Source organism: Lynx rufus, unplaced genomic scaffold (assembly GCF_022079265.1).
Source record: "Lynx rufus isolate CCGP_SWC_20201006 ecotype Redwood Valley unplaced genomic scaffold, mLynRuf1.p SCAF_20, whole genome shotgun sequence".
In the NCBI taxonomy this organism is placed as follows: Eukaryota; Metazoa; Chordata; class Mammalia; order Carnivora; family Felidae; genus Lynx; species Lynx rufus.
Window position 1 is genome coordinate 199,169 of NW_025814835.1, and position 20,324 is coordinate 219,492.

Here is a 20,324-nt window from a genome sequence, read left to right on the forward strand (position 1 = left end):
CAATCCAAAACAAAGCAGAAGAAGAATGAAAAAGGAAGCACAGAAAAGACAGTAAAAAGAAACAGTGACATGGGCAATTTAAACCCAACCATATCAATAACCACACTAAAGAACAAGAGCTGGAAACTTTTTCTAAAGTAAAAGCCAGATAACAAATATTTAGGGCTCTGCCAGCCATGCAGGCTCTCACACAATTACTCAGTGCCACCATCACACACAAAGGCAGCCATGAACACTAACAAGCATGGCTACGTTCCAAGACAGTTTATTTACAAAATAGACAGCAAGCCAGATTTGGCCCACGAAGCATAGTTTGCCTACCCCTGGTCTAAATACTTAAATTAAGAGGCACAGAGTATCAGACTGGGTAAATAAAAACAAGATCCAATTAAATGCTATCTACACAAATTTCATTTTAAACGTTTTTTTAAATGTTTATTTTTGAGAGAGAACAAGTGGGGGAGGGGCAGAGAGGGACGGAGGCAGAGAATCTCCAGCCGACTTCGCACTGTCAGCAACAAGCCAACTTGGGGCTCAAACTCAAACTCAAACTCAAACCAGGACATTATGACCTGAGCCGAAATCAAGAGTCGTACACTTAACTGACTGAGCCACCCAGGCGCCCCCAAAATTTCACTTTAAATACAAAGACAGACAGGTTAAAGGTAAAAAGATGGAAAGAGAGGTGTCATGCTATCACTAATCAGAAGAAAGCTGGAGGAATCACATTACCATCAAACAAAGCAGATTTCAGGGGGAGAAATATTAACATGGATAGAAGGTCACTTTGTAACAACAGGACAATTCATCAGCAGAACAAAGCAATCCTAAACGTGTATGTACTCAGAGAAAAGTACATGAGACAAAAACTGATTAAATTGAAAAGAGAAATAATCAAATCCAAATATACAGTCGGAGACGTCAACACCCCCTCTTCTCTCAATGAGAGAATATAACAAATCCACAAAAATCAGGAAGGATAAGGATACACAGGACTGAACACAACCAACCACCTGACCACCTGACCGAACGCTAATAGAGCTCTCCAGCCAGTAACAGCAAATCCACATGAAACACTTACCAAGACAGAGCTTGGGCAGAGCCCTAAGTCTCAATAAATTTAAAAGAATTAGAATAATTATAAAGTATATTCTCTAACCAAAGCAAAATTTAACAGAAATCTGTAACAAAAAATAATCTAGAAAATCCCCAAATTCTAGAAATTAAACACCCTTTTAATTCATGGATCAAAGAAGAAATCATGAACAAAATTAGACAGCATTTCAAAACTGAATGAAAGTAGAAACACAGTAAATCAAATGTGAAGGATACTTCTGCAATGCTCTCAAGGGACATTTATGGTGTTAAGTACTAAGAAAACAAATGCCTAAAAAACAAGATCACTACAGCTCCTACAGATAAGAAATAATATGAACAACTTTATGTCGATAAATAAGACAACTTAAGTTGAAATGGATAAATTCCTTAAAAAAAGACCACCAAAGCTGGTTCAAAAAAAAAAAAAAAGAGAGAGAAAGAGAAAGAGATGATAACTTGATATCTAGTCAAGAAATTGAATTCAAAGTTAAAAACCTTCCCACAAATAAAACTCCAACTCCCGATGGCTTCGTTGGGAATTCTAAACATTTACAGAAAAAATATTATCAATTCTACACTAAGTTCTTGAAGAGGAAGAAACAATTCCCAGTTCATTCCACAAGGCCAGCATTACCCTGACACCAAAACCAGACAAAAGATATTACAAAATTAAAACTACAGACCATGTCACTCATGAACATACATGGAAAAATCCTTAAGAAAAATTCTGCAAATCCATCCAACATATAAAAAGAACCAAGTGAGGCTCCTGGGTGGCTCAGGTCACGATCTCGCAGTTCGTGAGTTCTAGCCCCACATCGGACTCCCTGCAGACAGTGCCGAGCCTGCTTAGGATTCCTCCCCCCCCCCCAAAATAAATAAATAAACTTAAAAAATGGGGCTAACAATCACACTGCATGGTAACATAATGGACATTCTTACTGCTATTTTAAGCTTCATTTCAATTTTTTTTTTAATTCAATACCACCAAATGTTAAGGATACAACTGAAACCCTCACACGCTATTTTTTTTAATGTTTATTTATTTTTGAGACAGAGGGAGACAGAGCGTGAGTGGGGGAGGGGCAGAGAGAGAGAGGGAGACACAGAACCTGAAGCAGGCTCCAGGCTCTGAGCTGTCAGACCAGAGCCCGATGCAGGGCTCAAACCCACGAACTGTGAGATCATGACCTGAGCCGAAGTCAGACACTTAACCAACTGAGCCACCCAGGTGCTCCCCTCACACACTATTATTAACAGGAGTGTGGAATCACACTACATAAAGGTCTGGCCGTTTCCTATAAAACTAAACAACCCCATAAACAGATGTCCACAAAAATACTTTTATAAGAATATTCATAAGAACCTTATTCACAATAACTAAAAACTAACGAGAGCCTAGGTGTCAAACGTCAGAAGAAAGGATCAATAAACTAATCCATGTAGGTAATGGAATACTGCAACCACACAGAACAATCTCTCACAGGAGCACATATAATTTCATTTACATAAAACTGTAGAATAGGCAAATCTAATCTATAGTACAAAATTTCAGAACAGTGGTAGTCAGTGGAGTGGGGCAGGGACTGACTGAAACAGGGCCAGAGGAAACTTTCTGGAGTGAAGGAATTGTCCTACATCTTGATGGAGACTCGTATTTCATGAAGATAAGCATGTCACAAATCATCATCTGAAGACACTTTAGTGCATTTCACAGCATATGAATTCCCCACCCCCCAAATGCTGCAACAAACACTAAACTCTAGTGACATGTAAGCTGAGTGTTAAGGGTAAAATGTACTGTTGCTGCAACATTCTTTGGAATGCATCAAAAAATAAGAATGATGGGCTAAAGACAAACACATAATTGTTTAATATATGGAGTTATTCCTATATACATACAATGTTTTACAGATGATGATTTTTATATATGCACACACACACACACACATATATATATATTAATTTTGTAGAATTTAGGTAGATGAGCTTTCACTGTACAGTCCTTTCAACATCTCTGTAGGTTTAAATTTTTCATAAGAAAACACTGGAAAAGAAAGAAACAGCAATGTTTTGTCACAGGAGATAAGGGAGGAGAGTTTATTATTTTTTTAAATATAATTTATTGTCAAGTTGGCTTCCATCCAATACCCAGTGCTCATCCCAACAAGTGCCCTCCTCAATGCCCATCACCCACTTTCCCCTCTCCCCCACCCTGCACCAACCCTCAGTTTGTTCTCTGCATTTAAGAGTCTCTTATGGTTTGCCTCCCTCCCTCTGTAACTCTTTTTTTGCCCCTTCCCTTCCCCTCCCCCATGGTCTTCTGTTAAGTTTCTCAAGATCCACATATGAATGAAAACATATGGTATCTGTCTTTCTCTGACTATTTCACTTAGCATAACACCCTCCAGTTCCATCCACATTGCCGCAAATGGCAGGATTTCATTCTTTCTCATTGCCGAGCAGTATTCCTTGTGTATATAAACCACATCTTCTTTATCCATTCATCAGTTGATGGACATTTAGGCTCTTTCCATAATTTGGCTACTGTTGAAAGCACTGCTCTAAACATTGGGGTACATGTGCCCCTATGCATCAGCACTCCTTTATTCCTTGGGTAAATTCCTAGTAGTGCTATTGCTGGGTCAGAGGGTAGTTCTATTTTTAATTTTTTGAGGAACCTCCACACTGTTTTCCAGAGCGGCTACACCAGTTTGCATTCCCACCAACAGTGCAAGAGGGTTCCCGTTTCTCCACATCCTCACCAGCATCTGTTGTTTCTTGAGTTGCTAATTTTAGCCACTCTGACCCGAGTGAGGTGGTATCTCAGTGTGGCTTTGATTTGTATTTATGGGAGGAGAGTTTAAAGGAAGTGTTCTCCAATGCCAGGTGTGTGGGGGGGGGGGGGGGGAGAGGGAGGGGGGCTAGTAAGAAAGAAAAAAACAATTATTAGGAAATAAATAGATACTAACAATATTCCAATATATTTTTATAGATAAGATATACAAACAACAGGTTAATAAGCTCTTAAACATCTACTTATACATATATAGGTCTCTTAAAGATTGGTATAGGGGTGGGCTCACAACATGACAATCTGTAACACTGGTTTAAATGTCAATTTAATCCAAGACTTGACCCACAGAAATGGCTACTCTGAACACAACAGCACAAACTTGATGCAGTGAAGAACCAAGAATAAGTACCTAAACAAACAGAAAGACATTCAATGTTCATGGGTAGGCATACGGTCAAGATGTCAATACTACCCAAAGTGATCTACAACACAATCCTTATGGAAATTCCAAGTCTCTTTTGCATAAATGGAAACCCAATCTTCAAATTCATATGGAACTGCAAGGGAACCCAAATAGCCAAAACAATATAGGAAGGAAGGAAGGAAGGAAGGCAGGCAGGAATTGGAAGCCTCATACCTCCTGATTTCAAAACTTACCATAAAGCTACAGTAATGAACAGTATATGGGCACCTAGCTGGTTCAGTCTGTGGAGCATGATTCATGATCTCATGTAGCACCAGCATGAGGACAGACATATAGACCAATGGAACAGAACTGAAAGCCCAGAAATAAAACCCTAACATCCATGGCCAAAGGATTTTTGACAAAGATGCCAAGTCCATTCAATGAGGGAAAAACAGTCTCTTCGATAAATGGTGCCAGGATAATGAATTTCCACAGGCATAAGAATGAAGTTGGACTCCTACTTCACACCACATACAAAAATTAATTCACAATGAATCAATGATCTAAACAGAAAGAAATACAACAATAAACCTCTTAGAAGAAAACATATAAAAGAATCTTCATGACTGGATTTGGCAATGGATTCTCTGATACTACATAAAAAGCACCAGCAACAATTAAAAAAGAAAAAAAAAAGAAAGAAACTGAACTTTACCAAAATTTAAAACTTTTGTGCATTGGAAGATACTATCAAGAAAGTAAAAAGAAACCTACAGAATGGGAGAAAGTACCTGAAGATCATATCTAATAAGAGTTTAACAACCAGGATAAAGAACTGCAATTCAACAAGAGAAAGACAAATAATCCAATTGAAAACTGGGCAAAGGATTTAAACAGAAATCTCTAAAGAAGATCTACAAATGACTAGTGTCCGATTTCAGTTCAGGTCATGATCTCGCGGTTCGTGAGTTCAAGCCCCACATCAGGCTCACTGCTGTCAGCCTGTCTGTGTAGAGACCACTTCGGATCCTCTGTCCCCACCTCTCTGCCCCTCCCCTACTTGTGCTCTCCCAAAAATAATTTTTTTTTTTAAAAAAGAAGATATACAAATGGCCAAAAAGCACATGAAAGATGCTCACCCTTGTTAGCCACTAGGATGGTAAGGGAGGGAGAGAGAGAAAGGAACAGAAAAAGAGAGAAAGAGGACAAGGACGTGGATAAACTGGAAATCTCATACGCAGCTGGTAGGAATGTAAAAGGGTACAGCCTCTGTGGGAACAGTTTGGCAATTCCTCCAAAAGCTCAACATAAAATTATCACATGATCTAATAATTCTACTCCTAGGTATATACCCAAAAAACTGAAAACAGGGGCTCAAATAGATACTTGTAAGCCAAAGTTCACTGCAACATCATTCACAACAGCTAACACATGGGACCAACCCAAAGTCTACCAAGAGATGAACTGCTAAACAAAAAAGGTGTATTCACACATGGATATGATTTAGCCATAAAAAGGAACAACATTTTGATACATGCTACAACATGGACTATGCTTAAAAACATTTACCTAAGTGAGATAAACCAGGCACAAAGGGACCAGTATTACAATTCCGCTTACATGACACATCTATAACAGGCAAACCCATGGAGATAGGGTAGATGAGAGGTCACCAGGGGCCGGGCTGGGGAGGACAGAGAGTTACTGTTTCATAATCAAAGTTTCTGTTTGAGGTGATGAAAATTTTGGAAACACAGTGGACCGTGAAACAACACAGGTTTGAACCATACAGGTCCACTTATACACACACTTTTTTCAATGAATATGTACATAGTACTGTAAATGTATTTTCTCTTATGATTTTTTTAACATTTTCTTTTCTCTAGCTTACTTTATTACAAGAACACAGTACATAATACATTCAACATACAACTGTTGGTGTTGACTTTTGATTCTGGTCAACAGTGGACTATTAGTAGTTAAGTCTGGGGGGAGTCAAAAGTTATGCCCGGATTTGACCACGCAGAGGAAGGGAACTCAGTGCCCCCAACCCCCACAAAGTTCAGGAGTCAACTGCAGATACTGTGGATAGTTGCAAAAACAGTGTAAATGTTATTAATACTAATGAAGTGTGTACGTAAAAATGGGAAAAATGGCAAGTTCTACGTTATATATGTTTTGCCATAATAAAAAACACCTTTAAATATCCTTGGAAGATTTAGGAGAAAAAAGAGGGCAAAATATTTCATTACTTACTTTACATGGATTATATGCTGAAATATTTTGAATATATTAGGTTAAGTAAACTAAATTATTAAATATAAAAAAAAAAATCTGAGGTCTTAGAAAATACCAGTGAGAGCCAACTCCAAGGGCACAGGACTAGTGCAGCTGTATGGGGCCCCGTGCTCAGAAAGGCCAGTGCTGGGGTTTAATGCTCTGTTGTCACCATCTTGAAATTGAGAATTATTTTATCTTTGAATTTGTTTTGTAAAACCAAGTCTGATAGGACAATGGGGCACATGGTCCTACCTCCAATTTTCCTGGGGAAGAGTCTGTGCCTGCTCTCCACTCCTCACCCTGCAGTCATTCCCACTCTCATCCACACCACCTGGGGCAGTGACCAAGCTGTTAGGAAGTCCACATTCCATCATCACCTCCAGTGGGAGCCTGGCACAGACTCAGGCAGGGGAGGGCTCAGGTGGGGACCTTGACCCCTGCCTGGATCCAGGTACCACAAGCACCCCAGCACAGAGGCTGCAACCCCTTGGGAGTTACTCACGTGCTGCGGGTTGGGACAACAGGCCTATGGGCCAGCGCAAACCCACTTTTTTATTTTGTACAGTGCCCTGTAAGTTACATCGCCAGCCCCTACTTTAACCAATCAAATGTTAACTTTCAAAAAAAATCAAGAGACTCCAATGAGTAGCAGGATTTAGATCTACTTTTAGAAAAGAAGATGAGGTTCTTGGAAAAGTCTATCTTCACTAAAGTTCATTTTTCTCATACAGGCTTTCAACAAGACTGTGTTGCCTAAAATCTGAAGTCCTAACTCTTGGGAAAGTACAGTCCCAGACACTCTGGAAATCAGAGAAGGTAGCATGACATCTCACTGAACTTGAAATGCTGGGTAAGGAAGAAGGAAGAATCATGACAGGTGTCCGCTCTTTAGCTCCTCCAGTTTCCAACGCAGACTCTGCCAGCCTCACAGTCTTCCGCTAAATTCCCTTTGGCTCAAACTGGTCAGTGTTGGTTTCTATTGCTTGAAACCCAGATTCTAAATACTATGGGGGATTAAGAATAAATGCATCTGACATGGAAAAGAATTATTAATATAAAATTCAGTGAAAGACAAAAACAAAGCTAGTATACTATCATATATAGGTTGATCACTCTCACTTAAATCTAGAAAAATACACAATGTTAACAACGGATATTTTGGGGTAATGGCTTACAAACGAGTCTTCTTTTCTTATCTATGTTTCTGCGTATGTTTTCTAATTTTTCTAAACTGAACTTTACATTCCCTGAATTTTAAACAATTTTATAAAATATAGGACCAGCTACAAATTAAAAAAAAAAAAACAAAAAAACTTCTCCCTCAAAAGAATTAGCAACATTTAACCCAACAGTTAATCTAAATGAATACTTGTAAACCATTCAGATCTCTCAATTTCACCTTATAAAGTATGTACATATCTGTATCCACATAATCAAGAAAGTAAACAAGTCTTGAACAAATTCAGATGACTAAACACATTCTCAGGCTGACGAAGGAAGCAAAAGTTAGTGTACTGTTCTACACAATGTCAAAAACAAAGGACACCAGGATGAAAATTTTAGTTGTTACTGGTGTTTTATCTAAGAATAAAACAAAACCAATTTTGGAACAGAATTCCATTTATAAACTGAATTCACATTCAAGGTCACGAAAGAGACATGACAGCCAAAGGCCTGACCCTAGACTAGGTCCATCATGGACAAGGAGGACGTGCTACAAAGGATCAGAGGATATAAAAATACCAGTTTGCTTCAGTTGATAACCATCCTGTGGTAACGTCAGACTATCCTTATTCTTAGAAAACACACATTTGAAGTACTACATACACACACACACACACACACACACACACACACGAGCAAATGTTAAAGCAAACTGTGAATGACTGGTTAATTTGGTTTAAGTGTAATGTGTTCTTGAATTCACTCTGCTGGTTGGATGGGGGTTAATCAACTGGGTTGTGGTTCTAAATTCCATGTTCCTGGAATACCCTTTCTAATTCTTCCCACTGAGTAATCCTACCCATTCTTTAAAGATAAAGAAAACATTTCAAATCTCATCTCCATAAAGGCCACACTAGCCTCCCCAGCTAGAAGTGATCTTTCTGCCTATTTCTCACTATTACTGTTAACTAGGTCTTTTGACTCCTACTAAACTGCCATCTCTCTAACAAGGGTGAGGATCCTGGTATCTTAATTCTCTATATTCCTTCACTGTAATAAGGACGCTGAGGTCCAAAGATTAACTGATTTGCCCAAAGTCACATAACTAGCTAAGAGCCAAGATTAAAATAAAAAGCATCTCTTTATATCCCCCCAATGATCCAAAAACATTCTTAGTCTATTTACTGAAAGATGCTACTACCCTTCAGGGCCATTTTTTGAGCATCAACCACATGCCAGGCACCACTGTAGGAGGTTCCCACACGTTATCATTTGAAATATCCTGTGTCTATATGTACACACTTGTGTTCTTAGCTTATATATTCTCCACAAATATTAAATACACACACTTAGTGCGATAAAGTGATTTACAAGAAAGTTATAAGAAATGATTAATAAGGTTATTCAGATGACCTAATATGTATTTCTCAGATAAATTTGGTCTTCATTCACAGTTCCTGAAAACGCTTGCAAGCTGTAAAGGTGCAATGGTATTTTGTTATTAATGACGGTGACTGGTAGAACCATCCCCCATCCCCCACCCCACCCCCACCCCCCGCCAAAAAGTGCAGCTGGTTTCCAGGATGACCACCCCAGCTTCTGGGGAGGTGAGAAGGGCTGGAAGTTGGAGAGACCAAAGACTTAATCAATCGTGACTATAAAAATTTTATTTCTCTCTTCAGGGAGCTTCCACACGTGGGAAACCAGAACACTTCTGTTATATGAGGGTGGGGGAACCCCCCTTACACACACACATTGTAATTGGGTATGCAAACTTTATTACTGTTTTTTTTAATTTTAGAGAAAGAGAGAGGGAGAGAATGGGGGAGAGGCAGAGGGAGAATTTTAAACAGGCTCCATGCTCAGTGCAGAGCCTGATGCAGGGCTCAATCCCACGACCCTGGGATCATGACCTGAGATGAAATGAACAGTTGGACATTCAACCAATGAGCCACCCAGGCACCCTGGAATTGGGTCTAGGAACTTTAAAAGACTTCTCTATTACTAATGGCCTATGTCTACTATCAGCCTTCTCAATCTTGTCTCCAAATAATCACCTTGCTTTCTTCCTCATGCATAAAACATGACTTATAAACACAGATGCAAAGAACTCTTGAGAATCCTCTTACTTTAAGACTGCCGCTGAGCAGTAGCATCTCCCCAAGAGCTTCGACTTCAGTATCTCCCCCATCCTTATATTTGCAGATGGACTTTCCCTCATAGTCTGTTATTAAAAGTATTGCTCTACATGGGTTTTTACTTTCATTCATTCGTTCAAAAAATATTTGTTAAAAACATATATATAGATATATGTGTGTGTGTGTGTGTGTGTCTGTGTGCACACACCAGATCACAATTCTGATCACAGTTATTACAGTGGATTACGAAACAAGGAGGTCCTTGTCTTCTTCCATTTAAGTGGGGGAGACAGATAATAAATAACATCAGGTACTATGGGAGGTTTGAAGCAAAACAGAGCAGGTAACACAACAGAGAGTAGAGGGGAAGGCAGCATTTGAAAACAAAGATCTCTCTGCGACAATAATGTCTGAACAGAGAATTACCTGGAATCCTTCAGAAATTAGTATTTGTCTACTTGAGAGCAACAACCAGTTCTGGCCATAACGAGGATCCTGGTAATTAGTTTTACACCAACTTTTAATAAATAAAATCAATCTGGCTGAAAGTCTGAGATTTAACCCTTCTCAGGCCAATACTGTGACTCAAACTGCTCACGAGTTTAAAAACCAAAAAAACAAAGAGGACACGGTCTTATTTTGTTAGTTATGAATAAAACATGCATACAATTACCAATGGCTTCAAGGATACACACCAGACCTTAACGATATTTATTTCTTTACTACATATGCCAGCCATATATTCTCAAGTTATAAGAAAGGAAAAAATTATACGAGAACACAACTTATCAGAGTATGTGACTGTGACTTTAATTTTTAAACTTTTGTTAAGACTGCACATATCAAATTCACAAATCAGAAAACCCCTATCACATCATGTACAAATTCCCATCTGGTGATTACTCCAACAACAGCGGGAAATCAAGTTAGGGTCTTCTTTTGCTAAAATAACAAATAATTCAATACACTCCCTTCAAGGATCAAAAACCAATATATTTGATAACTAATGATGATAAAAAGGCCCACCTGAAAGTAACTTTAAAAACTTGAACAGCTTAAAGTAGCTCACTTTAAGTCAGAAGACATAAAGAAGAACTAATGATGCTCTCACGCAGTCATTTGAATTATTAGCAATTTCCATCTTGAAGAACCTTATCCATTCTTCAAAAACTCCCCGTTCAAATCTTGCCTCCATAAGCCAACCTCGCGCCTCTAGCATCACTGTCCTCTCTCCATCTGCCTCATGCACTCTTACCTTCAGCAACTCCTTGCAGCTGTCAAGCCCAATATCCACAAGAATGCCTTTCACCTTTCTTCGTACCTTCCTGATGTTGTCAAGATTTTCCACAGGAATTTGAAACATTTTTGAATCTTTCCTTAAAAAGAAAGAAAACAAAACTGAGTACCTGTATCTATATCTTTAACAGAGTTCGTAAAACACTAAGAACAGAGTAATTTTCAACAAATTATGCTAGGACAACTACATATCCATATGCCAAAAAATGAAGTTCGACTCTTTCTTACCACCATACACAAAAATCAACTCAAAAATGTATCATACACCTCTGTGTTAAGAGCTTAAACCTTAAATCTCAAAAGAAAACAGGAATAAATCTTCGTGACCTTGGATTTGGCATCGGATCCTTAGATATGACACCAAAAACCACTAACAACTAAAGAAAGAGTTGGACTTCATCAAAATAAAATACTTTTACACCTCAAAGAAAACCATGAAAAAAGTAAAAAGAGAATCCACAAAAATGGGAGGAAACATTTGCAAGTCGTATTTCTGAGAAGGAACTTCTATCCAGAACATATTAAGAAAATACCTCATAATGCAATAACTAAAAGACAAAGAACCCAACTTAAAAATGGACAAAAGATCTGAATATTTCTCCAAAGATAATATGCAAATAGCCATGAAGCACAGGAAAAGACGCTAAACAACATCAGCTGTGGAAATGAAACTCAAAACCACAATGAAATATGTAACTTTACACCTACTAAAATGGCTATAATTTTAAACAAAAGAAAAAAGAAAACAAAGACAACAGCGCTGGACAGGATGTGGAGCTACTGGACCTCTCATACCTGGAGGGAATCGTGTAAAATGGTGCAACCAGTTTGGAAAATAGCCTGGCAGTTCCTCAAAAGATTGAATATATAAGTATCACATGAACCACTGATTCCACTCAAGAGAAATTAAAAACATGCATCCAAACAAAAACCTGTTCACAAATGTTCACAGCATTATTCATAATAGCCAAAACGTGGAAACAACCCACATGTCCATCAACTGATGAATGGATCAATAAAATGTGGTATATCCATACACTGAAATATTTGGTCATAAAAAGAAATAAAATACTGACACGTGCTATGATGTGGATTAGCCCTGAGGAACACTGTGCTAAGTAAAAGAAGCCAGACATGCAGGACCACATATTCTAAGATTCCATTCTTATCAAGCATCCAGAACAAATTTAGAGAGACAGAAAGTAGCATATTAGTTGTCTAGGGCTGAAGAGGAACTCTACGGTGATGGCTAAGGAGCAACACCAATGTTCTAAAAATCAAATGTGACAATGTATGCACAACTCTGTGAATATACTGGAGGACAGTGAATTATTCACTTTAAACAGGTGAACTGTATGGTATGTAAGTTACATTTCCATAAAGCTGTTTTTTTCATGTTTATTTTTTTATTTTTGAGAGAGAGAATGAGAGGGGCGGGGCGGGGGGGGGGGGGGGACAAGAGGATCTGAAGCAGGCTCTGTGCTAACAGCAGAGACCAAAACACGGGGCTTGAACTCACAAGTTGACGCTTAACCAACTGAGCCACCCAGGCACCCCTCCATAAAGCTATTTTTAAAATATCTGAAAAGGCATAAAATTAAACTAAACCCTGTGGTACTTGACCAGAATAGGAGGTACAGGTGTGACCTTATTGTTTTTAATATATACTTAAATAAAAAATAAGTACAACCGTAAATGTGTGTGTATATCTTCCACAGCTTTGTCACTAAGATGGCCTAGAAGCAGCTGCACACTCCAGTAGCAGTGAGCACTCCTAAGGCCCAAATCTTACTTTCTAAAAAGAACTTTCCATTAAAAAAAGAACCAGGACTCCTTAGAGAAATGGCTGATTCTAGGGCTGGACCATGGAAAAGACAAGATGAGCTGAGATTGTCCTGTACCAGAAAATAAAGAAGTTGCTCAAAGAATGAAGAGACACATCAAAAGGACTCAAAAGAAGCCAGGTTAAAGAAGTTCCCACAACCCAAATATGGGACAATTTGGGCATCCAATAGATTACAACCTGTGCCAACGAATTTTCCAAAGACAACGCGACAATATCTCCCATTCCACGTGCCGTTTTAAAACATGATCTCGACAGGCCTCCTCAAAGGTGGGGCACAGATGCCCTTGGACCTGGGCAGAACTTTTGTGGCTGCCTCAACCAACGAAGTATGGCAGAAGCAATGCCACGTGACTTACCAGACTAGAGCACCAAAATGCCACACACTTCTGCCTGTCTAGGAACCTTCACTCTTGAAATCCAGACACCACATCGTGAGGAAACCTAACTGGCCCACGTGGAGAGACTACATGGAAATGCTCCAACATCAACCACCAGACACGTGAACGAAGACACTTCTAGACACCTGCCTATCATGTCACCTCGGCCTTAGAGTCTTCCCGGATGAGGAATCAAACAAGTCATCTCCCCTGCTCCTGCCTGAACTCTGGATTCAAAGAATTAGAGTTTCAGAAAATGTTTTATTCTATGAAGTTTTGAGGTGCTTTGGTATATAGCAACAGTGACTAAAATATAATCCGCCAGAACATAAATTTAAGTCCATGGTGATTTAAACAAATACACTGAAACTCTGATCAGGAATGGGATATGTACATGATTTCCAAGCGGCTCCCTAAACGTTACTTAATAATAACCAAGAGTAATTCACAGAAGTCTGGTAGACTTCTTAGCCCAAATTAAGAGACCCTGTACAAAATAGCCTATATTTATCCAGTGCCCAGACCATACAAGGTAGCACTACTCATAACAGCCAAAAGATGGAAACAATTTAAGTGTCCACAGAATGGTAAATGGATAAACAAAACGTGGTACACCCATACAACACAATGCTACTTGGCATTAAAAACTAGGCACTGATGCATGTCACAACAGGAATGAATCTCAAAAACATGCTAAATGAAAGAAGGCAGACGCAAAAGTCCTCACTGTCTGACTCCATGTACGTGAAATATTTACAAGACAACTCTAGAGATAGAAGGTAGGTAGCTGTCAGCTGGGAGTGGGAACAGGTTATTGGAGTGTGCCAGAAACGTTGTATCATTAGACGTGGTGATAGTCATACAACTCTATATGAATTATACACTTATAAAAAAAGATCATGAAGAAAAAAAAAGTTACAGAGAGGGAAGGAGGCAAATGTAAGAGACTCTTAAATACTGAGAACTGAGAGGATGGGGGGGGGAGGGGGTGATGGGCATCGAGGAGGGCACCTGTGGGGATGAGCACTGGGTGTTGTATAGAAACCAACTTGACAATAAATTATATAAAAAATAAAAATTAAAAAAATCATGAAGAAAAACTAAAGACCATTTCCCACTGAAACAGTTCCCACTGAAAGATACTAAAAATAAGTAAATACAATGGGCCAGTCTAACTGGATTCTTTTACTAGAAATGTTATTGGAGCTGGCAAGACTTCGTGGGATCTGAGGGTTCCATGGTAATCATGTATTTATTTCCTGACTCGGCTGTACTCTGGATACGCAGGACGCTTCCCTTGTGCTAAACGGCATTGGGGGTAATGTGGCATCTTGTTTGGCAACTTACTTTCAAATATTTCAGGGGGAAAAGTTCTTTGTATTATACTTGCAACTTTGTATAAATCTGCAACACTTTCAAAAAGCTTTTTGGTGGCGCCTGGGTAGCTCAGTCAGTTAAGCATCAGACTCTTAATTTTGGTTCAGGTCATGATCTCACACAGTTTATAGATCAAGCCCTGCGTCCAGCTCTGCACTCACAGTGCAGAGCCTGCTTGGGATTCTGTCTCCCTCTCTGTCGCTCAAAAATAAATAAATAAACAAACCTAAAAAAAAATAATTTAAAAAAAGGGTTTTTTTTTTTGATGTATAAGCTATCAAAGCTAAAAAAGTCAAATTCAAGTTAAAGAACACCAGGTAAAATAATGAATGCCAATTTTTTATCAAAATAACTTTTAAAGATTGATAATATCTATTGATAGTGAAAGTAAGTACACAAATCATAATTTCTACATGTTTAGAGGGTAATTTGGCCATATCTCAAGATTTAAAAAAAATTTTTTAACATTTTATTCAACTATTATATTGATTTATTTGAGAGAGAGAGAGAGAGAGAGAGAGAGAGAGAGAGAGCGCGCAAGCAGGGGAGGGGCAGAGAGGGAGACACAGAATCCAAAGCAGGTTCCAGGCTCTGAGGTGTCAGCACAGAGCCCGATGCGGGGCTCGAACCCACTGACGGGGACCTAAGCCGAAGTCAGACGCTCAACCAACTGAGCCACCCAGGCGCCCATATAGCCAAAGATTTTAAATGACAATTTCTGTGAGTCAGCAATTCCACTTTCACACCCCTCTTGTAACCCCTCCTCCCCCAGCATAAACCTGGTGCCCCTCCAAGTTCACACTTCTTGCACGCACCAGGTTGCAATTATCTATTTATATATCCATTTCTCCTACTCGACTGAACTTCTCAGAGTAGGAATCATGTTTTATTTGCATGTCTGGGGCCTGTCACTGAGTGTAATATACAGCAAGTGTTCACAGTAAATGAACAAGAAATTAAATAAAACAGGCTAAGAATCATAAGACATGCAGACAAAGGTTCAAAAAGGTTATGGAGGATTAGAGCTGGAGCCCAAGACAGTCTAAGTGAACAGACCAGCATCAAAAACCGATTGAGGTAAAGGAAAAGTCAATGTATTTGGCAAAAGGTAAGTAAAACCAAAAAGGCAGCCTAGAATCAAATGAGCCGGTTTGGGGGGAAGAGGGGTTAACATGTAAGAGGGAGAGTCTCAGGGTGGGTACAAAGGAAACGCAAAGTTCCTCAGAAGCTATCCTGAAATGAGTTTTCCAAACCCCATTATCTAGGTCAGAAGTGTATCTCAGGCTCCAAAGGAGAGACTGAAGGATCATGCAGTACTTTATAACTGAAGGATATCAAGTCACAGGAAATAAAGTAAAATACTAAAATTGTTGGAAATGAAATGCACCGAATTGGGTTCTAGCTTTCAGAAGCCTCACCTCACAGAGGAGCTGTCGGGAGCCTCGCGATGGTGTCCCTAAAAACTAAACCCAAGGCCACTGTCAAGCCCACACTGGCTCCTACGGCCAGAGCAAGGCTCAACAACAGTCATTAGATGCTTTCCACTCAGCTCCACCAGACTTGCCTTCGCTTCCCCCCTAGAGTTCCATCACCCTCTCTGCCTTTGGGGCTCTTCTTGCCCAGAGCCAGCTGCTGGTTAGAAGTGTCCAAGATTAAAGCCACCACCCACATGTACCTGAAACAAGGAAGCTAACTTTGTCACTTGCAAAGAAGTATGGCTTTACATAGTAAGCACTGGTCCTACAGGGTTTTCACAAGCACCGCGTACAGGTACTGGTGGCCTTTCAGCAGCACTAGCTTAGGGGCTGGCCTACTGTCACAGGCTGCTTCCTGGAGGCTGCAGCGGACTGCTAGCTGGCCCTACAGCTACTTGTTCAAGGCTTGGGAGTAGGGCCAGGAACTGTCAGTCTTCTTCCTTGAATCTGGAGAATAGGCACTTTTCATTTTCAGACAGAGGTGCCCCCATTCCCACACCATTGCTAAGGCGCCCCCCCCCCAAAACAAGTACATTAAATCCTTCTCCGCCACGAAACAGGAGACTAATGCAGCTGCACTCCTCCATCAGCCTCAGTTCGCTCATCACCAAAAATCCCACTGATGTGCACAATAGTATTTCCCAAAGGGGCATGTGTAGGGTTTCCTTTGTTGTTTTTTAGCATCTTGATCATTTAAGAACATTCCATTCTGGAAAAAATAACACTTCAAAAAATAGCCGTTCGGGTAATAGGCGAAACTTTTCAAGCCAGAGAACCCTTGTTCTTGTGAAATCTAAGTTCCAAAAGGGTCTCACGTGAGAGGCAACACTACACACACACTAGTCTCCCCGGCAAAGACTCCGGAACTGGGGGGCACCTGGTGGCTGAGTCAGGGAAGCCTCCGGCTGGATTTCAGCTCAGGTCACGATCTCACCGTCCATGGGTCTGAGCCCCGCTCGGGCTCTGCGCTAACGGTGTACAGCCCGCGTGGGACTCGCTTGCTCTCCCTCCCTCGGCCCCTCCCCTGCTCACTTGTTCTCCCAAAATAAACAAACAAACATTTAAAAACACACGTATATTCTTTAACCGTACTTCCTGGGTTCAAATCAACTCCACAATTTATAAGCTGTAAAAATCTGGCAAATTACTTAATCCCAGGGCCCCAGGTGACCGTAAAACAGGAGCGCACAACCTCGGAAGCAGTTGGTGAGGATGAGTGAGTGAATACAAGAAAGGCACAAGCCCTGTGCTTGCTATCGTCTAACTTCAAAATCCTAATGAAACGTCCCGGCCACTGGAATGATGCAGGACTTGCTTTTCAAGCAACTTAAGAAACACGTAATGCCCGTGCCCTACGTGAGAGCACAATTCGAAGGCCCCCGGCCGCCTGCTCACCGGGACACACTGCCTGGCACAGGGCGGCAGCCAGCCGAGGGCAGGGCAGAAATGCGGCCGCGCACACGCGCATCGAGAGCACACGCGCAGCAGGAGCACACGCGCACAAAGCTCACAGGTGCCCCGGGGCCGCTCCAGGTGACAGCCCGGCCACAAGTCGGCCTCCGTCTCGCGTAACCAATCAACATCCAGCCACCCCCCCTCGGTCACACAAGTCAACGGGTCCCCCACTCCTGGCCGTCTCGCAAGCGGCACCCCTTCCCCTTCCCCGTACAGATCCGTGGTGCCACGCGTGAAGACCAGCGGCTCGGCGGTCCCAGCTCCAACCGAATTCTCAAAGTTCGTTCCCAAAACCGCCAGTCACGCCTCCATCACCTACCTCGGACCAGAGCGGAGCCTGCTCTCGTCACCTCCACTTTTGCTCGCGGTCCCCCCCACCCCCAGCCGTGCGCAGCCCCCATCAGACCTGTGCGGCCCACCGGCCCAGCTCCCGCCGCGGGCGCCTCGTGGCGCCAGGGCCCGGGGCCGCTCGTTCGATTCCATCAGAACCAGCGTTAACCGCATTCTAGCAAGCCTTCCACTCAAACGCAGAGAAAACACTTCAAACAGTTAACTATCAGCAGGCAACTGCGCACTCCTCGAACTGGCAGGTAGCATTTTGGACGTCCCAAAGCCCAACGTTCGCAGGAAACTCGCAAACACCATCTCTGCCGGCGCAGGCAGCGGAGGCACACGGCAAGTTACAATTTTAATGTCAACATCTGCATATCCATCGTCGCCATTCACGTCAACAGCTCCGGAGTGGCTGTCGCGGTCCGGAGCTGCTCCAACGGTCCCTCTCCGCCGGAGGACAAGCGCCCCCGGGCAAACCTCGGGGCGGCCGTGCCCGCCCGGTCGACGTTAGCGGCCGCCCCCGGCTGCTCCGAGAACAGGCTCCGGGGCGAAGCTCGGGGGGCTCGGCGCGGCGGGAGGCGCGCCCCGCGGAGACCGCCCTCACCTCGCCCCGGCCCGCGCGTCCCTCGGCTCCGCTCCGCCCGGCCCGCCCCTCACGCCCCCGCCGCCCGCGCCCGCCCCCCGCCGACCACCCCCGACCCCCACGTGACGCGGAGGGATGACGGGCGCCGTCCGGGCCGCGAACCCCGCGCCCAGAGGACGTCGCGGGATTCGTGAGGCGGCCGCGGGCCGCGGGCTGTGGGCGGGGCGGGGCGGGGCCGCGGTCTCGGCCGCCGTCGGGACTTCGCGGGCCTGGGCCGGGCAGGGCCGGGGGCGTCGCCGCGGGGCTGGGCCGGGGTCGTACCTACCGCTGGGCGCCAGGAGCGCCGCCGCGTCCCCCGCCGCCTCTCGCCGCGCCGCCGCGGCCCGCCGGGGCCCCGCGCCCGCGCCCGCCTCCGCCCCGAGCGGCGGGACCCCCGCCTCGGCGCGCGCCCACCCCCGCGCGACCCCGTCCCCTCCTCCCAGCACGGCCAGAAAGAGAAAATGGCGCTCGATTTGCCTCCGGAAGTGACGCGTGCCCTCATTTGCATGCCAATACAGCCAGCCAATGGGAGGAGAGTGTGCCTGGGACCCCTGGACACTGCCCCACAGGACCCTTGGGGCCCCTGCCTAAAGCTGGACTGGAGGCTCAGGAGTGAGAGTGGGGGGTCCCCTGTTGGAGCCCCCGCCCCTCCCCCCCTTCCTGCCACAGTGGGCTGGCCTGCCAGCCTCTCACTAGCATCTCTGCAAACTCTCGAGAGAGTTTGAGGGGGTGATGACGTCATTAAAGGAGGGGTGGAGCGAGGGTGGCGTCGACCACGTGACCGGTCACGTGGGCTCACCAGAGCTTTGACTTCATTTGCATGGAATGGGGGTGGAGCTAGTGGCAGTAGCAGGAATGGGTGACCCCGCCCACATCTCAGAGCCAATAGGAAACCGGGCGTGAGGACAATCTTGCCCTGCCATTGGAGAACAGAACTTGGGCTATCAGAACTTCGACAAGTGTGCCCTTGAAATTGACACATCTTGGTGAACTGGCTGGATGGGGTCTCTTGAACTCATCATTCTTTTCTGAGAAAACTGTCACACTTTTTCTTGAGAATTCTGATTTTTAAGTTAGAGTCACACTATATGTTGTGTAGGGAAGAGGTTAATTGCATACATTTGTAAAAACTCTTAACTGCCCTAAAAGTTCACTTTTGCCCAGATTTTAATTGTGAAGCAATACTACTATATTTCTCAAAACGAGGTAACACGTGAAGTAGGAGCTTTCAAAATAGCTTTGGGTATCCATCCGTTGAGTCAAACTTGCATGGGGGAAGAGAAGGACCACACCGCCTTCAGGGATCTTGCACTTTAATGAGAGGCCAGGTGTGTATGCAAACACCTCCTTTTACTTATCCGGTCCTTGTCCTATTCCTGCTCCTTAATGACCATTCCACCCCTTTCCCATCTCATTGACCCTCTCTGGGCAACACCTGCCCTTCCTCGACTTCATTTTCAGCAGAAGACCATGTCTCCTTCCAGAACACCAAGACCATCAGACTTTGTCTGCCTCAATCTCCCAGCTGCTACGTGCACACCTATTTCCTCAACAACTACCCCGACCCGGGAGTCAGTTTCACAGGATGTGTCTGCCCCTGTTCACAACCAGTCCGTCACTCCTGGGACCTTGTTTGCCCTGCCCAGCACCTCATGTTCGG

At 43.0% G+C, this 20,324-nt stretch overlaps 1 protein-coding gene across 3 annotated transcripts in view; it reads right to left on the reverse strand.

The window, feature by feature from the left end:
- ADNP2 (ADNP homeobox 2) overlaps positions 1–18,976 on the reverse strand; it is a 30,898-nt gene extending 11,922 nt beyond the window's left edge. The window contains exons 1-2 of one of the 3 annotated variants that reach the window (XM_047086200.1): positions 18,951–18,976; positions 11,139–11,259 (exon numbers count right to left, since the gene is read on the reverse strand). In XM_047086200.1, coding sequence (XP_046942156.1) covers positions 11,139–11,246 — 108 coding nt within the window. In that variant the 5' untranslated portion in view covers positions 11,247–11,259; positions 18,951–18,976. Of the gene's footprint in view, positions 1–11,138; positions 11,260–18,028; positions 18,044–18,115; positions 18,658–18,950 lie in introns of those variants that run through there. The other 2 variants (XM_047086199.1, XM_047086201.1) reach the window with 2 other exon arrangements.
- Positions 18,977–20,324: the final 1,348 nt, after the last annotated feature.